Source organism: Asterias amurensis, chromosome 6, assembly GCF_032118995.1.
Source record: "Asterias amurensis chromosome 6, ASM3211899v1".
Lineage (NCBI taxonomy): Eukaryota > Metazoa > Echinodermata > Asteroidea > Forcipulatida > Asteriidae > Asterias > Asterias amurensis.
Window position 1 is genome coordinate 24759224 of NC_092653.1, and position 18048 is coordinate 24777271.

Here is an 18048-nt window from a genome sequence, read left to right on the forward strand (position 1 = left end):
TAACACAATTGAAAATTCGGATTGTAGGCCACACGAGAGGGCAGTAAATACCCGACGCTGGGACAAGCATGATCGCCAAACGTAAGTTATAAAAATATACCACACTGTTACCGGGACCTAACCCAGCTGTTGAGACTTTCGACTTAGCCTGCCCCCCCCCCCCCCAGAGACAACATTGATTATTTCCATCATAGAGTTCAGCTACTATGGTTTATTTATTCATTTTAATACTTTTACAATAGTTTACCATATTAACAATATACAATATGCGGGGTTGAAGACTACCAAGACATTAAATTTCTAAAGTAATAATTCAGCATAATACCCTTAGGATATGCACATAATAGTTAAGGTTAGGAACAGCATAAAGTCATGGTCCATAGACAGTTCAAAAACCAGAACAGGAATTTGAAAAGGTGTGAAGGGGAACCCTTTAAAGCAGTATAAAATGTGGAGCATTGCCCTTTAATGGTCCTAAATCTGCCTTTGGAATGGCACAACATTATTCAATGTTGGTATAAAACTGCTTTATAGGCGTTCTCTCAAAATATTTGTTACATTTTTTATTCTTATTATGCTGTTTTTAACCTTGATTCAAGAGCACACTAGATCCTGATTTTAAATCATATATAAATTTGGGAATGATATAATAATCTTTAATAAGGGTCGCAATCCACAATGTGACAAAAACCAATATTCAAATATTTTTTTTTGTTGTTCTTCTTCAAAAGCCGTTGTTTAAGCACAGAAGTTTTCATATACAAATATATCCCAGGCAGTGAGAAACAATAGTATTTTGTCTATAAAATCCAACTCCAAATCACTGAGCAGCACTTCAGGGCTGAATAATGGGTTTGAGTTAAGGATTGCTGAATCCAAACCCTGAGAGCACTGTTTTCTTCATGATTACAAAACAATGTGCCAACACTTTTATGCGCAAATGTTTGCAGAACACCAAGCATGCATTATATGAAAAGAGCCCTCATAATGCCAAGCTCAGAAAGGAAAACCCAATGACCCGGCACCACAAATAAGTGGCATTTCATTTGATATACAGGAATTCTACTGATGCAGAGTTGTGTTATGAACTAGATATGGGGGTGTCGTGTTTACATAGTTGTATATAATTACAGAACAGGTTACATGGATTTTCAGAATCACCGTTATGTGGCCTTGATCTGAGGGATGACTCTACAGTGTACAGGAATACTATATGAAAATATTTTATGGGGTATAATGTGTATTACAAAGAACACTCCCAGCCTTTGTTCCTTGATTTTTGAGAAATATACACAACTACAAAATTTATAAGTGCGAGAAACTTTGCAACAACTTGTTTTTGACAGGTCATTTCAGTTCTGAGCAAATAACCAACTTCTTATACTGTCAAAGCTTAACTGTATTTTTTTCTTATAATTTTGGTTTAAACAAAGACAAATTGACTGGGCTGAGATTTGAACCTGCAATCTCCAGATGAATGTGCCAGTGGTCTAACACAAAACTTACTATTTAACCCCAATGATTGGGATCTCCCTTTTCTATCAATATCTTCATAGGGGGTGCCAGACAGAGGCTATTCAAACTGTAACTGCTGAATAACCAGGGATCACACCCATGTTTACCATACATCAAAAGATGTGGGTAGTAAGAGGGTGGAGGATCAATGGATCAACACAATTTAATATCTAACATCGAAACAAGGATATTTGGTTACCATTAAATAAAACCAGGTGAGCAACGTTTTTTGTTTTCAAAGTGTGGCTCAAAGGTTGACTTGGAAAGATAGCCCGCCATATCACGATATACACAGACAAACAAGATTACTGGCCGAGCGGCTTTTTCAATTCTGCAGAATGGCTTTGTAACTCACATGGACCATCTGGGAAATGTCTACCAGTTGACACTTTAAAGAAAGCTGCAAACAAATACAAAAACAAAATATTCATTTGTTATTTTGAATTGAAATCTACAAAACGTTTACAATGGAAAATGTCATGAAAAGGTGAAGCAAAAGCCTAACTCAACACCTTGTTCTGGGCCCAATTTCATAGAGCTGCTTAAGCACAAAATTTTGCTTAAGCACAAAATTCATTGCTTAGTAAAATCAGATTACCAGCCAAGACCCCACTCAATTGTTATGCTAAGTAAACAACAGCTAAATACCAGTCACAAGCAATGTATATGGCATGACATTTTGGCCAGTAACATGTGTAAAATAAGCGAGCTATTTTCGTGCTTAAGCAAATTGTTTGCTTAAGCAAATTTTTTGCTTAAGCAGCCCTAAGAAATTGGCCCCTAGTGTGAAGACAAGGACTCTCAGAAAAGCAAAAAAGACAAACTATACACAGTCAAGAACCCCATGGAGAGAAGACAAGGAAGGAAGTTTCAGTTTTAGATGTTGGAGGAAACCCAAGAGATTTATTCCAGGGAAAAACCCATGCAGTCAGATTGGAACTGAAAACCATATCAACATAGTGCCCCTGGTATGATTCGAATCGGGTCTTAAAGCAGGAAGTACATGTAGAGGAAAGATACCACTAGGCCGACCAGACAACCCGACCACATTCCCATGTATAAAGCACATCTAGTTCACTAGTTCGCAGTACAGCAGAACCAAACAAAACATGCTGTTGGGTTTTGATGGGTGGGGAGGGTTAGGTTTAAAGATTCAAACAGTGATTTCCTGATCCCATGTTTGAAAGCATATCTAGTTCACTAGTTCGTAGTACAGCAGAACCAAACAAAACATGCTGTTGGGTTTTGATGGGTGGGGAGGGTTAGGTTTAAAGATTCAAACAGTGATTTCCTGATCCCATGTTTGAAAGCATATCTAGTTCACTAGTTCGTAGTACAGCAGAACCAAACAAAACATGCTGTTGGGTTTTGATGGGTGGGGAGGGTTAGGTTTAAAGATTCAAACAGTGATTTCCTGATCCCATGTTTGAAAGCACATCCAGTTCACTAGTCCACAGTATAACAGAACCTAATAAACCATGCTGTTTGATTTTGATGGGTTGGGGAGGGTAAGGGCTAAAGAGTCAAACAAAGCAATGCTCACCGTCGCTGACGAAACTCCTGGCTGCATCTTCAGCTCAATCAGAACCCAGATATTATTGGGCAACTTCAGTGACTGGTACAGCATGTCTTGGCCATCCAAGTGCCGTCTTGCTACAGTGAAGATGTTGTTGGTTTGTAATTTCTGCACCACTTCATCTGTTGAAATAAAGAACAGCAAATTTTACATCCCCTATACAATAATGGTAAACAGACCGTACAATGAGAGCATGCCGAGTGCCTAAGCTTTTTGTAAAGTAGCCCTAGGCGAGTAAACTGTGCGCTTTAAATGCCCCCAGGAAGTTTCAGTGGCACAGATTTGAAAAATGTACTATCATAAATCTTTCTGATGTTTTATTGGTAGCGATCACAACCAGTTTAATAAATGATTCATGAAAAATATCCAAACAGGCCTGGAATTACACACAGGCCACGGAAGCCATGCCTCTGTTGCCCCTGGTCTTTTCCTCGGCACCTTTCAGAAATGTTCCCGTTGACTTTAAGATTTTCCAATGGAAGTACCCTTTGCAAAACGAAAGTGGCCTTGCCCATTCAACATAGTCAAAGATGAAATTCCAGGCCTGTCCAAACCATATTTCTTCAAAAATCCTTTCTCAAAATAGATTCAATAGTTACACTGCTTCTCACAAAAAAAATTGTTCAAGATCAATAATTGTTGGTGTGTTTAACCATCTATGGCCCTAACTTTAGTATATTGCAGTCAAAATTAACATAAATAAAACGAAATGTCACAAAGACCTAAATCTTACCAGCAGTCATTGGTACTTCAATTGGAAACTGGACTTCATTGGCTGCAGGTAGCTTCTGCCACTCCGTCAGAAAATCACGCTTTTCTGCAATAAGAGGACACAATAATACAACGATTAATCCCTCAAGCGAATTTGTTTTTTTTATGCAAGTCGCCAGACACACACAGCTTGAAGGCCACTTCAAGGTTTGGGCTACAATTATTTGTTTCCAGAGGCCGTTGCCACCTACGCCTAGGGCTGAAACAGGGTTGCCCCTTTTACAGTCTATATGGATGTAGGCTTGGGTATCATCAATCCGAAGCCTGGCCGGCAGAGCAGAACGCACTACCTCCACAATTTTACGTAGCAAGTGTCAAGACCAGGATTGGAACCCACACTCTCTGCTGATCAAACACCAGAGCCTAAATCCGGTGCTCTTAACCGCTCTTGAAGTCAGAGCACATACTAGTCATGAACACTGATTTTTACTAGGTTGGAGGAGAGCTAGTCTCTCTACAAGGAGCTCTAACGTCTATAAGAAACAAAGTACACTGACTTCACCAATCTTGAGATTTATGACACAAAGGTTTGCACGCTAGAAGGTTAAGAATCAAAGAAGAGGGACAGGAAATACAGTTTGCTACCAAAGGTTCTGGGTTTAGAATCAAAGGTGAATATATAAATCAAAACAACAGGAAAGAAATCAATGACTTTATTATTTGTGAGAAACATGCACCGCACAGCAATGTTGTGAGTAGGGCTCCCTGTATTGGTTGCGAGTAGGGCTCCCTCTGTTGGTTATGACTAGAGCTCTCTATGTGTTACACGTAGGAGTAGGGCTCCCTCTATGGGTTGTTAAACCCTCGTATTAAAGCATACTCAAAGGCGCCACAAAATATCACATGTGCTGCACACAATGTTGCAGTGACCCAATGCCACATATTCATGTCATTGGATTTGTATGCATAGTTGATCAGTGCCACAAATTGCCACGAGAGAAAGTGACCAAGGTTGATAATTATTCTTATCTCAACCAACAGCGGCCCAAGTTCCATTGCAACTGAGCATAGCTGGTGGCTTCTCCAGTTAACCATAGCATTTTGCACAGCTCTTATCTATACATGGGTATGCGTGTGCCTCAAAATATCACTATTGTGGCATAGGAAACACACTAACAGTAGGAAGGTTAATGAGTTGTGGTTGTCTCTGACGACGAACATGTTTAACTAAATAATGAATCTCTAAAAAGCCACAGAAACCACCTGAACTTCAGCCAAAGAAAATGCAAACTTTGATGTTTGGTGTCCCCTTCATTGCCCCATAATAAGTGCCAATGCCAATAGGTGTGAGCCCCTTTAAGAATTACTATAGAAATCATATTGGGATGTACATTACAATGGAGGAATCATTTAGGAAGCTTTAAAGGGGCACAGAGGTGTTTGTTTTACCTCCATTTGTGATCGTTCTTACCTTCTGTTTAGTTAAAATGCAAGCAGCAGCCAAAGGAAAATAAAGGTTTTTTAATAACATGGATCATCTGAAAATGTGCACAGGGATTTATGACAGCAAAACAAAAACACAATGTGTACAGATGGGGATTAAAGGGCAGGATTAAGCAGAGAATGAGCTGAGGATTAAGGAAGTAAAAACTAAAGGGAATATGAGCTGAATTTTGATTTTTAAAAAGCTACAAAGGACACACACACATTTTAAGTTGCATATTGCTGAAACCCAAACACCATTGCATTAACACATAATCAGTACATTTTTATGATAGTTCAGGAGTTCACAGTGTAACTAGGAAATAAAATAATTAACACTAAAACAGTAGTTGCACTTCTTAAGAAAGATCTTAAAGAATGTTTGACCATCACATCCAGGAGGGAGTACAGGGAATCACGACTCATATAATTTGTTGATTTTGGAGGATTTAGGCAGTAGACAAACACAACTCAATTCAGTTGATTTGGGAGGATTAAGGAATTCGTACTGGATGCATGTAATTATAATGGAGGATTAAGGCTGTTTCTAGCAGGGATTATCTGGAGAATAAGATTTAAAGGCAGTCGACACTATTGGTAAATACTCAAAATATTTATTAGCATAAAACCTTTCTTGGTAACGAGTAATGTGGAGAGGCTGATGGTATAAAACATTGTGTGAAACGGCTCCCTCTGAAGTGCTATAGTTTCCGAGAAAGAAGTAATTTTCCAAGAATTTGATTTCAAGACCTCAGAACTTGAGGTCTCGAAATCAAGCATCTGAAAGCACATAACTCTGTGTGACAACTGTGTTTTTTTCTTTCATTATTATCTCGCAAGTTCGATGACCGATTGAGCTCAAATTTTCACAGGTTATTTTATGCATATGTTGAGATACACCATCTGTGAAGGCTAGTCTTTGACAATTACCAATAGTGTCCACTGTCTTTAACACGTACAGTCCCAAATCCTTCGCTACCACTTTGCCAAAGTGAAGGATTCAGAAGGGACTAACACCCCCCCCCCCCCACCCAAAAAAAGGCTTTCACTGGGTTAGGCATTTCAGTCACAGTCCGAACAACTTTGTGCGAAGTGACAAAGAAGAAGAGGATTAGAAGAAGACGATTATGCCAAACTTTAGCCAAAGTGCCTTGTCTGTAGAGATGCCAACAATTGTATCTTGCTGTCGGGAAGATTTGCATAATAATCAGGGAGATATTTAGAACTACATTCAAGAAAATCGGGGGGGGGGGGAGAAGTTTCCATAATCAGGGAGATTGTCTAATTAGTTCATCAGAGCATGGACAAATTTGCTAATTTTTTTTCGGGAACTGTCTGCAGGATTAGGGAGAGTTGGCAGCTCGCAGTATGTGAGGATTAATAAAGCCATTTAGTTGGTTTTAACATTGTCGTGATATTTTAATGGGTTAGCAACAAATAGTTTATTCATTTTGGATTTTTACACATTTACACTTATGTGTTTGCACTGTATACTCTTTTCCAAGTTTTAAAAACAAAAAACAGGCATATTACTCGAATGGGATTCAAACCCACGATCCTTGCAATTCCAGACCAGTGTTATACCAACTAGCCTTTTTTTTCACAGAACTTGTATCTCGGTGAATATCGAATAGAATCCAAAATGAATATTCTTTATCTCGATGCAAAAATAACATCTATTAGATAGTTTGATTGACTCACCCATTTCCCCAGTCTCTAGGAACAGTGCATTGATGGAAGCTAGTGCACTGAAATACAAGACATCAATGTTGTTTTTGACTGCAACCTGAAGGCTTGCAATGGGCTCCATACGCTGTACAGGACCGTTGGAGTTCAGTGGTAACGTCACATCCAAAGATTGGTTCATATTGAGTGGACTCGGAACGTTCAATGGTTGAGCTGGCACTAAACCAAAGCTGCAAATATAGAAACAACGGTTGTAACAAAGTCTATTGTGTTAGATACATAACTTCAAGGTATGTTTTTTTACACTGCCTTGTCTCTTGTGCAAGTTTCTATGCCGTTACAAAATTGAGTTACAATGGTTTTGATTGTTCTCTTGTTCTAGTTACGATGAAATTAAAAAGAAGAAACACAAAGTTTTTGCCCAGTATCTCTTGTGTGAGATCATTATGATGTATCGGATCCCAGTCGTGACACTTGCTACATGAAATTGGGGAGGTAGTGCTTTCTGCTCTACCGGCCAGGCTTCGAACCCAAGCCTACATTCGTATGGACTGTGAAGGGGTAACCCTGTTTCAGCCCTAGGAGTAGGTAGTAACGGCCCCTGGATAAAATAATTGCAGCCACACCTTGAAGTGGCCTTCAGGCCTTGTGTGTGTCAAAAAAAATCATAGTTGCAATTCAGCTTTTATGCTGTGATGACTATTAAATGTGAATAAACCTTTTATCTATCTATCTATCTACCTATCTAATATTATGACAGCACCAAGATACATCACAGCAATATTAAGATTTCTCACCTGTTCTTATTGAGCTGTATTGCAAACTGACTCATCTGTTGCATGGCTTTATTGGTTAAGGTCATGTCCATGCAGAGTTGACCTTGCCGGCGACTGAACGTCCCCTTGATCTCTAGACCCTTGCCTTTAGACGCTGCGAGCCATTCCTGATTGAAAAGAGTAGCAAATAATAATAACAACAGTAGCTTCTTATTTAACTCTCATATCCACCACTCCGTGACGCTCAATGTGCTTAAACATTCAGTATTTTTCTGCAAGGTATTGTGGAGCTTGAAGTACGATATTAATTTCTTTTCATAGCACCATGTAATGGTTTACAAGGTGCTGTGGCACACTCTGTAGCCAATCAGACCAGAAACACCGGGGCAAACCCCTTCTCTTTCCGATAAGTGCTATGGGCTCTTTTACATATATACACATCACACAAGTGTCTTGCTTAAGAAAATGAAGGACACAAGTGTCACGAGTGAGACTCGACCCACATTCTGCTGAACAGAAACATCAGAACTTGAGTCCGGCGTTCTTATCCGCTAGTCCATGACAGCATTATACGTAAAACTTGCAAATTGTACACTTTGCTGCTTCAGAAAATACAAGTTACTATAAAAACAAGTGAATAAACTACTTACTGTTTTTGGTTCGACGTACATGCCTGGTACCAGTCCAGGTCCCGCAGCCAGACTGAAGATATCTCCGAGGGCTCCCATTGTGCCCATGCTACCACCACCACCCATCATTGGTTGTTGTTGTGGTACTGGTTGACCCATGGCTGGACCTCCGATCTGTCACACACAAAAACAAAGTACACTTACAACATAAGCAACCTCAACTCTGGAAATTTATGTCAAATTGAATAATATTTATTTATTTATTAAAATAAAAGTATTTAGCGCATTATCTACTAACATTTTGCAAAACAAGTACACTTACAACATACGCAAACCTCAACTCAAGAAGTTTGTGCACTAACTTATCTAAACTGCTTGTCCACAACACCCTATACTTGACAACTTATTCTTGACAAAATGGAGTTCTTCATGTTTCCTTTTTAAACAAAACATTTGTTCCTGTGACCTTTTATACCGAAGAAAAGGACAGGACAGGCTTTTGATAGAGAAACTTACCAGGCTATCTAGACCTCCTCCGATTAAGTCCAGGCTACCACCACCCATCATGGGTTGTGCTGTCATGGCAGACATGGGAGGTGTAGGAGCAGGGGGACCCAAGTCCATACCGAGTAGATCCCCAATGAGATCACTTTGGTGGATAGGCTGGGCCTCGGGAATGATTGTGGTGGCTGGCGTGGCTGGCATTGCTGCAGCAGTCTCACTCTCAGGGGATGTGGAACCAGACCTTAAGTCAAAACGGCAAATTTATTTATTTCAAACAGTCAAACAACTTGATATACTCTGTGGAAATCTCACCCCCCCCCCAAAAAAAAAAAAACTAGCAGTTTCTTGGTGCAATTAAATTGGACCAACTTTCAGAGTTTGTGTTGAAAGGGTTGATTAAAGGCAGTGGACACTATTTGGTAATTACTCAAAATAATTATCATCATAAAACCTTTCTTGATTACGAGTGATGGGGAGAGGTTGATGGTATAAAACATTGTGAGAAACAGCTCCCTCTGAAGTGACGTAGTTTTTGAGAAAGAAGTAATTTTCCATGAATTTGATTTCGAGACTTCAAGTTTAGAATTTGAGGTCTCGAAATCAAGCATCAGAAAGCACACAACTTCGTGTGACAAGGGTGTTTATTCTTTCATTATTATCTCGCAAATTCGCCGACCAATTGATCTCAAATTTTCACAGGTTTGTTATTTTATGCATATGTTGAGATACACCAAGTAAGAAGACTGGTCTCTGACAATTACGAATAGTGTCCACTGTCTTTAAATCTGCTCCATTCAAAGTGCATTTGTATTGGTAACAACGACCAAATGAACTTGTGAACAAAATAAAGTTTGGGGAAGGACCAAGGTGCTTTCTTCGTGAGGGCTAGTCAAAATCCACCAGCCTGTGCCAGACTCAACACTTCTTAATTTAAAAATACCACCCCAAATTACTTAGACCAGTTTCTACGTGCAGGCAAGTCAGTACAAAGATATAGCAGAAGGTTTTGTGTCTGGTACTTACAATCAACTTCTTGATTTGAAAAAAGCACTCGTTTCTATCAGTAACTGCTTTTATTTTTATTCTTTATTAGATATTTATTATTACTATTAGTTGTATAACTATCTCCTTTTATTATTGCTTTGTGTACTATACTATGTTAAATCTATGTTAATTTTATTGTGTACCCCAGATGTGGGGCAACAGATCTACGGATCATAGCGTGTATTTACTTTTGTTGTCAGTTGCCCATCTCGGGGTAAATTGTCTTGTATTTTGTTTTGTACTGGCAAATAAAATAATATTAATAATAATAATGTAACAACATTGTGAGAGAATTGAAAGAGGAAGACCCTGGTGAGACTTACCCTGGTGTTCGCGTTGGTAGAACTCTTCTTGTTGCGTTGCGACCCTCCACGAATGCACTCGGTGGTTTGTGGTAGACAGAGGCCAGGCTACCAATGTAACAGATGAGTTCATCAAGCAAGGTTGGCTCAATGAGATCTGTCTCCTCTGAGATAAGAGGCTTGTTGGCGAGGACGACATCCTTAGCAGCCGCTGGGTCTGTTGAGAGAAGGCGCCAGTAGATGTAGCCACGGTCTCGGAGATCAGGGTTGTCGCTGTCCTGTAAACCAGAAACAAACAGATAAATAATTTACTATCTTTATTTGTTTAAGTACAGAATTTTCTTTGTAAGCTACACAACAAATAAATGTTGATGTCACATCTATGTCACAATGTTAAATGGAAATATAAAATCAAAACCCTGCTTTTGCAGCTACTTGTGTTATTGGAATAACCATACTGAATACCATTGCTATGAAATTCAATTCCATTTTGTTTCACATTTTGCAAAAAAAGCCTAAAACAACTGTTGACTGAAATCCCAAGTCAAACCAGACAATAATCCTACTTAAAGATAATACTAGAATCCCACTCATGCATCCACTTCTGCGCAAAGAACAAATACATGGAACAGTTTGTGTGTTCAGCCTCTTCCCCCAACTCACACCACACGAGTATAATACAGGAATCCATACACCCACTCATGTTCTAAGACTGAACACCCTCATGAAATACATTAGTTTGTGAGTTTTAAGTCTCTTTCCTCAATAATCACATTCTAAGAAGACCTTGAAATCCCACTTCTGCACCCACCTGTGTCGCAAGACTCAACACCTGTTGTACCAACTCCTGAGTATCTGTTGGACGTTTCAGGAACAGCTTAACGATGGCAGTCAAGAGCTGAAGCTGCACCTGTGTGTTCTCATCATGGAACCCTTCCAGGAAACTCTCCAGGAGCTCATCAGCGTTGTCGATTCTCTCAGCGTATTCTCCGATAATCCAAATCATGGAAGCTCTAGAAATTCCAACAGCACAGGTTAATTGTTTGAAAGACTACACCCTGAAAACCAAATAGCTTTTTTCCCCCAAGATCCTTTCTAGGAACCAATGCACACATTTTGACAGGTCTCTAATTAGCCCATGGAACCCACTGCAATGCAGTGAAGCCCCGTGTTTTTGCAAGGTTTTCAGGACTTTACATTTTTCTTTTATAGAAGTGCCCCATAATAATAATAATAATAATAATAATAATAATAATAATAATATCGAAGTCTTATATAGCGCACGTATCTACCAAACAAGGTACTCAAGGCGCTGAGTATATACAAACTTTCAGAAAGATAGGTTATTGCAGTGATGCATTCTGAGACCCAATTATTTAGCACCTTATAAGGGTTTACAAGGTGCTACGGCGCATTAAGCAGCCACAACCAGGAACACCGGGGCGAACCCCTTCTCTTTTCGATAAGTGCACTGGGTTCTTTTACATGCGTTACACAACACATGGGACCAACGGCTTTACGTCCCATCCGAAGGACGAACTGTTACCAGAGGAAAACTGTTGTTCCCCTTCAAGACTGAAGTTGAAGGCCTGTTTTGAAGTTTCAATCTTCTAATTAAAAAAAAAAACTAAACAAACCCAAAAGTTTCTAAATAGGCTTAATGCTTGATTGAATAACATGTACAGAAACTAATCATCTAAGACAATTTATTCCATATCTCCATAGGTCAAACACTTATTGTCAAGTTACAAATGGCATCTCCGTCTTACCTTGCCTCAGGTTCATCTAAAGTGTCCAGGTTCTCACACAATGTGGCGATGATACTCTCATATTTATTGGGGTACTTGCGGAAGATGTCCTTGATCACAACAATGGCTTCCTGGACCACATAGTTGACCTTTGTCTGGATGAGGTCAAGGAGCGTGCTCACACACCGCTCAGCAGATTGCTGCAGTAGAAAAAAACAAGTTATCGTTGCGTAAGTGCACAACAACCACAAATTTCCTAAATCAGCATTTACATTGCGAGTGTTAAAAGGTTGTACCTCGCTTAAAATAACCCAGATGTTCACACAAAAGCAGTGGGCACTGAGATACAGTGATATTGCGTGAAATAGTTTTGTGCAAAACATGACGTTGTTGTACAATAGAGATACAAAGTTGTTGCACAGACGCAACATTACGGAAGTTCGAGAAACAACCGCCTTAAACACTTCCTCAACAACCGTCTCCCACATCCCAATAAGTACACACAACTACTTAAATCTTTTGCATTTTTTTTAATATAACAATTGTGGAATATACAATTCTATCATTGCACTCTGCAGCCAAACTGTCTCAAAACACCACAGGAGATTGCGAGTCCGCTGTACACAAGTACAGAACTTTCACTGAACTCGGGAAAGTACCGCGTATACAATGCCTACACACATCAGTGTAAGGGTAAAAACAAATAATACAAGTCATGAGATTTCACATGATACCAGCCATATAAACTCATGAAACCCATGTACCCAATGCTAGCCTAGAAGGTATCGTATTTTGTGGAAGTATGTGGTACTGTGTGTAGAAGGGTAAAAAGTGTGCTCTAACTCACCTCAACTTTGATGGCACAACGTCCGATAGCTCGTACTGACTTACGGACAAAGTCAACGTCAACCTCTGTAGCATACTCCTTGAGCTCAGCCAGGACTTGGGCGATGTTAGCCTGGGAAGCCAGACGGATCATGATGTCCAGCTTCTCAAGCTTCACATAGATGGGATCATTGTACTTGACGAAGAACACTTTCATTTCATGCTTCAGGATCTCTGGCCTGTTTTGATGAAGAAAAAAACATGAAGAGGTGTGTGAGTTTTGAGGCATTGCATATTGAAGTGTCGGTGTATATTCGCTTTGCACCCTCCAACCACAGTTCTCCTTTCAGAGAACCAAACAGAGCAGTTACCGACTCTACCCTAAAACTTCTGAATCCTAAATAGACCAACATGTCTCACACTCTTCAGTCTCCCAACGATTACTAGACGAAATGGTGAGACAAAATAGGAATTTGCTCTGTGTCAGTGAAGTTAATAACAGAAGTCCCCTTGATAAACCAAGCGAAAGTAGTGGCCTTGGCCGGTTTCCTAAATAGTGGCCCTGGTCGATTTTCTACCAGGCCGAGGTGGCAAGTTCTTTTCAAAACTAAAGTAGTCTGAAGTAGAATTCTGAAATCTACTCTGCGGCAGACTAGCAAGACTAGTTTCTGAAAGACACTGGCTGTACTAACCTCTTCTGTACAATCAGATTGATGTTTCTGAGGGCTACATACTGCACTTCAGGCTCAGCAGAGAGTAGGGTAACGAGAGGGGGCGCTAGCTTCCTGGTTAGGGTGGTCAAGTACTCCCCATCAACTGGCATCATCTCCATGAACTTCATCAGCACCTATTTAAGTAACAATACGGTAGTTTATAATAATATAGAAATTTATTGAACTTATTATTGCGCTCTCTCCAGGACCAGCCTGTTTGAGAGCGCATAACAATTAAACACAATTCCAGTTAAACAAATTTAAAAAATTAAAAAAAAACTCAATTTGACATGTTTTTGATTCCTTCTCTCAAAATTCACATTCCTTTGAAGGGAATCGTTTCCCAAAATGATATACACTTTAAACAGCTACAGTGCTTCTCACCAAGATAGTTTTATGGTCACTCATTCTTAAAGTAATTACCAAAGGTATGACCTCCCTGTTACAATGTACGGTTTGAGAAATTAAAAGAAAAAGGCTGTCATTACGTTGAGGCAATGGGGCAACTTTCTCAACGGTCATGCCTTGGTGCCTTTTCAAACTAGAAATGTCCTTCACAGCAGTGCCCTTCAATAGGAACTTTAGTTAGTCTACACGCACCTTGACAGCCGAGAGCACCACAGCAGCGTTAGCATGAGCCAGTCTGGGAGTGACTCGTTCACAGATACTTTGAGCCTCTCGGTCATCTTTAGGAGTGTAGTTGGACAGAGAATCCAAGATGAAGATCTGACCCCATCTTAACAAAGAAAGTTACAAACTCAATTAATAGTCTCCTTTTGAATTTTTAAAAACTGAGCTACAAGCATAATGCATAGTACGCAAGCACAATTCACCACTTTTTTTATTGTTTCGTCATCAAAGATGGCGGTCATTGATGTCAAGTGCAATCCTTCTATATGAAGGTATATGAGCTGGGGTCAACAAGAGTGGAAGAAACTAGGTCAACTTGACTCTAAAGCTCACCTTAGGCTAAATTATTTGGTACATAGATAAAGATAACATAATGGGAAAGTCTGGGGCAAACTTACTCTGTGCACTCATTCAATGCAGTCAGCAGTTTGTTAATGGTTTGAGAATTCAGGTCGAACAGGGTAGTGCCAGATGGGGAGGCATCGTTGATTTCAGACAGGGCTGCCACGGCATTAGCGACCACCTAAAACAAAAGGAAATATTTACATCAAGCACTGGTGTTTCTGATCAGCAGTGTGTGGGTTTGAGTCCCAGTCGTGACACTTGTGTCCATAAGCAAGACACTTTACCATTGCTTTGTCCTTTGGATGGATAAATCCATTGGTAATTAACCAGGGCACTTATCGCAAAGAGGAGGGGGTTTGTTCCGATGTTTTCTTGTTTGATTGGCTGCATATTGCACCACAGCATCTTGTAAACCATTACATGGTGCTATGAAAAAGGAGGTCTCGTACTTTAATCCTAACCCACAATACCTTGCAGGTAATGAGCGGTTAGTATTATTATAAATTTTGTGAATTTGATGTAAAGGACGAAATGATAATCGAGGTAATAAAGTGAATTGAAATTAATTGTAATAATTGTCATCATACATGAATGTAATAGAAAAACCATTTGAAATCTAAAAAAATAATTCTTGCTAAGAGGTGTGACTACTCACCATTGGGTTTGATGCAGTCAAAAGGTCCCTCAGTTGATCAATAAACCCCTGATCCTCCACAAGCTGTGGGTTGATATCATACAGCTTAGCTACACAGACTGCGGCAGTCTTCTGCACATAGGGGTCTTCATCCTTCAGGCACTTACGCAGCGGGTCACATAGGTATGCTGTGATCTTATCCACACGGATGCAGCCCATGGTGCGCACTGCTAGAGCACGAATCAGTGGGTTGGTGTCCTCGCAGTCCTATATATTATATATATTATATTATATTTATTGGTTTGTTTCGTAAAAACATTACAAAGAAATGAACAGAATGATAACCGATATGGTTGAATTGCCCTAGAACATGTACAGTATAAAAATTTCCTTAAAAAGAGCTAAAGGTTTAACAGTTCAAACACACAATAGATAATGAGCAAGTATTACAAACAATCAATACAACAAACAAGCAACCAGCACTTATCCAAAAAGAGTGAGACTTACACAAATAGACGTAATCAAAGGGACAAAGAGAAATAACAGTTGAGCTTCTGTTAGTCTTTTTATCCATATATTTCACATTTCGCAAAACCTAAATTTCTGTTGTTCTAAATGATTTTGTGTGGAGATGAAGCAACCTAAATATACAGAATGTTACCTTATAAAGATCTACTGACTCTACATCGTCTATTATTCAAAACCTTAGCTGCTCAGACAGGAGGGATGCTGATGACTTTCTGCTAAACATTCTTTATTTGTGTTCTCTACCTCTTGCAGGTCAAACTAGCCCCTTCCCCTTTTTGTTACTTATTATCTATTTCCACTTGACTGCTTTGTTTGACCAGTATCGGGCCTACTTGTTTACCTTTGTTGTGTTGTCATTTAGCCTTTGAGACGGTCAAAACTTCAGGTCGCTATTTTTTTTTTTTTTGCAATTATTCTTACCTTGACGAATGTATTGACGGCCATAATAGCCATGTCAGGCTGGCTCTTGGCGTAGTTCATCAAGTAGAGATACACAAGTTTCTTCAACTCCAGGTTGTCAGTTTGCATGCAGTTCACCACATCAGGGAAGAGGGAGCTGAAATAATACAAATATATCACAAAAATATTATGCAGTTCTTTAATAATTCGTTATCATACCAAAAGGTGCCTGAAAGCGCTAATTACTTGTTCTACAAGGTATGCACCTAGCTATGTTCAAGATATGACATGTATGAACCAAGCAACACTTTACGAGGGGCTGTAGCGCAACTGCAGCCAATAATAGAAGAAAACACCAAGGCAAACCCCTCCTCTTAACAATAAGTGTACTGGATTATTTTACATTACGACTTGCCTTAAGTAACTAATTCAAACACAAAAGACTTTGGCCAGAGGTACTGTAGTTTTCAAAACACAAGTTTCTCAAAAAATTGTTCCAAATAACAATGTTTTGTGTTTAATTAACAACAAAAACTGGGATCTTTTTGAAGTGTTTTTTTTCTTCTCACCTAACATCCTTGCCGACCGTCATACTAGCGATAACTTTCTTCACAGCTTCTTTCTTCTTTTCCTTCTTGTCGCTGTTCAGGTCTGCCTTTAACTCATAGATCTCACCCTTCTTGGTCGTTGTGAAATACTTGGAGTCCGTCATGATGAACTTTTGTAATTAAATCCCGGAAGAAGCTGTCATAATGAGAATTAAACAAAATTGAATAAGGGGAAAATAAGCTGGCCATTGACAAAAATCCTCAGTACTATATGACAACATCGACTAGGAGACTCGCCTCCATGCATGATCACTACATACATGTACCATCCAATAGCACCAGGGCAGAGTAAATGGCTAACGAACGCTCATTATTAAACTTACAAACATAAAGACTAGGGACTTTGTATGAACGAAATAATCAGACTATGATGTTTTATTGTCAAAATGTGACTGAAACTTGAAAGTAAGTGTTCCATTCCAATTTCAAATCCAGTTTCAACAAACTAAATCAGCAGAAAGATTTCTGTATCCTGCCACAACTTTGTTATTATTTTGTTATGAAATAAGGGTCATAAATCATGAGTATCTATTCTATTTCTAATTTACTCATAATTAATAAAATATGAGGCCTAGATCATAGATAGATGTTACACAAATTAGATTAAGGGGAAAAAAAGTGGTAGCCAAATACAGAAATCTTCCCCAAATCAACAAAAATACCAACCACCATCACATTCACAGTTCGGTGAACATGTTTCATTTTGTTTAAGAAAAGCGCTAACTGCTAGCTATTGCGCTAAATACCGCGATAGTGTGATTCTGTGATACTCCACCCTACAGCTACATGTAGGTCGACTTGACCAACCTATGCAGTTAAGCGGTTGGTATTGTTATGTTAACTGTCTCGTTCGTAACGTTCGAGCAAGAACTTGAAGAAAAAAAATAACTAACCTAAAAATCGGTTTAAAGTTTAAGCCAGATCATGTTCAATAATTGATTAATTCAACGATATTCCAATGGGACCGTGCTTTGTATTGTTTCATTTGGTTTGAAAGCGGGTGTGTGCGAAAAAAAATATTTAAACAAAATAATCAAAAGTGGGTGGGTACATTGAAATTTGTTGGCTGTTTACGGAAGTCAGAACCGGCAAACCCTTCAATTAAAACGCGTATTTCAATCTACGAAAAACAATAATAACACTCAAACGAAGTTTTTTATATAAAACAACTATCAGAGTATCAATAATTGCATAAATACTTACAATAAAATTTGTAAAAACGCCGATTTCGTGTGATTTTTTTAGCAGACTAATCGGAAGTCCGACGGGCTAAAGAAAGATGGCGCTGCCCTGTCAGCATATCCCAGCATGCATTGCGAGAAGAAGCAGATTTTCACTGGTACCTCTGCGTACGTATTCCCGTAGTCTTTCTAAATAATGACTGCGGTTACCA

General features: G+C 39.2%; 1 protein-coding gene across 1 annotated transcript; it reads right to left on the minus strand.

Annotated features, from left to right (window-relative positions):
• Window positions 1-196: 196 nt before the first annotated feature.
• Window positions 197-17950, minus strand: LOC139938418 (AP-1 complex subunit beta-1-like). Its single transcript, XM_071933927.1, has 18 exons — window positions 17859-17950; window positions 16617-16791; window positions 16069-16204; window positions 15142-15387; window positions 14540-14664; window positions 14112-14247; window positions 13491-13645; window positions 12821-13037; window positions 11995-12173; window positions 11037-11238; window positions 10247-10503; window positions 8892-9120; window positions 8397-8549; window positions 7768-7913; window positions 6986-7200; window positions 3825-3908; window positions 3059-3213; window positions 197-1915 (listed from the first exon to the last, which is right to left on the minus strand). Exons 2-18 carry the CDS (start codon window positions 16757-16759, stop codon window positions 1841-1843), a joined length of 2853 nt encoding a protein of 950 aa, XP_071790028.1. The 5' UTR covers window positions 16760-16791; window positions 17859-17950; the 3' UTR covers window positions 197-1840.
• Window positions 17951-18048: the final 98 nt, after the last annotated feature.

What these genes read in the sequence shown, in the direction of transcription:
- LOC139938418 (XM_071933927.1), bottom strand. Translation starts at nt 16,759, where the DNA reads ATGACGGACTCCAAGTATTTCACAACGACCAAGAAGGGTGAGATCTAT. An exon ending in ACGGTCGGCAAGGATGTTAG is followed by an intron (nt 16,205 to 16,616) that starts GTGAGAAGAAAA and finishes GTATTATTTCAG; the next exon opens with CTCCCTCTTCCCTGATGTGG. An exon ending in TTAGATGAACCTGAGGCAAG is followed by an intron (nt 11,239 to 11,994) that starts GTAAGACGGAGA and finishes TGGAATTTCTAG; the next exon opens with AGCTTCCATGATTTGGATTA.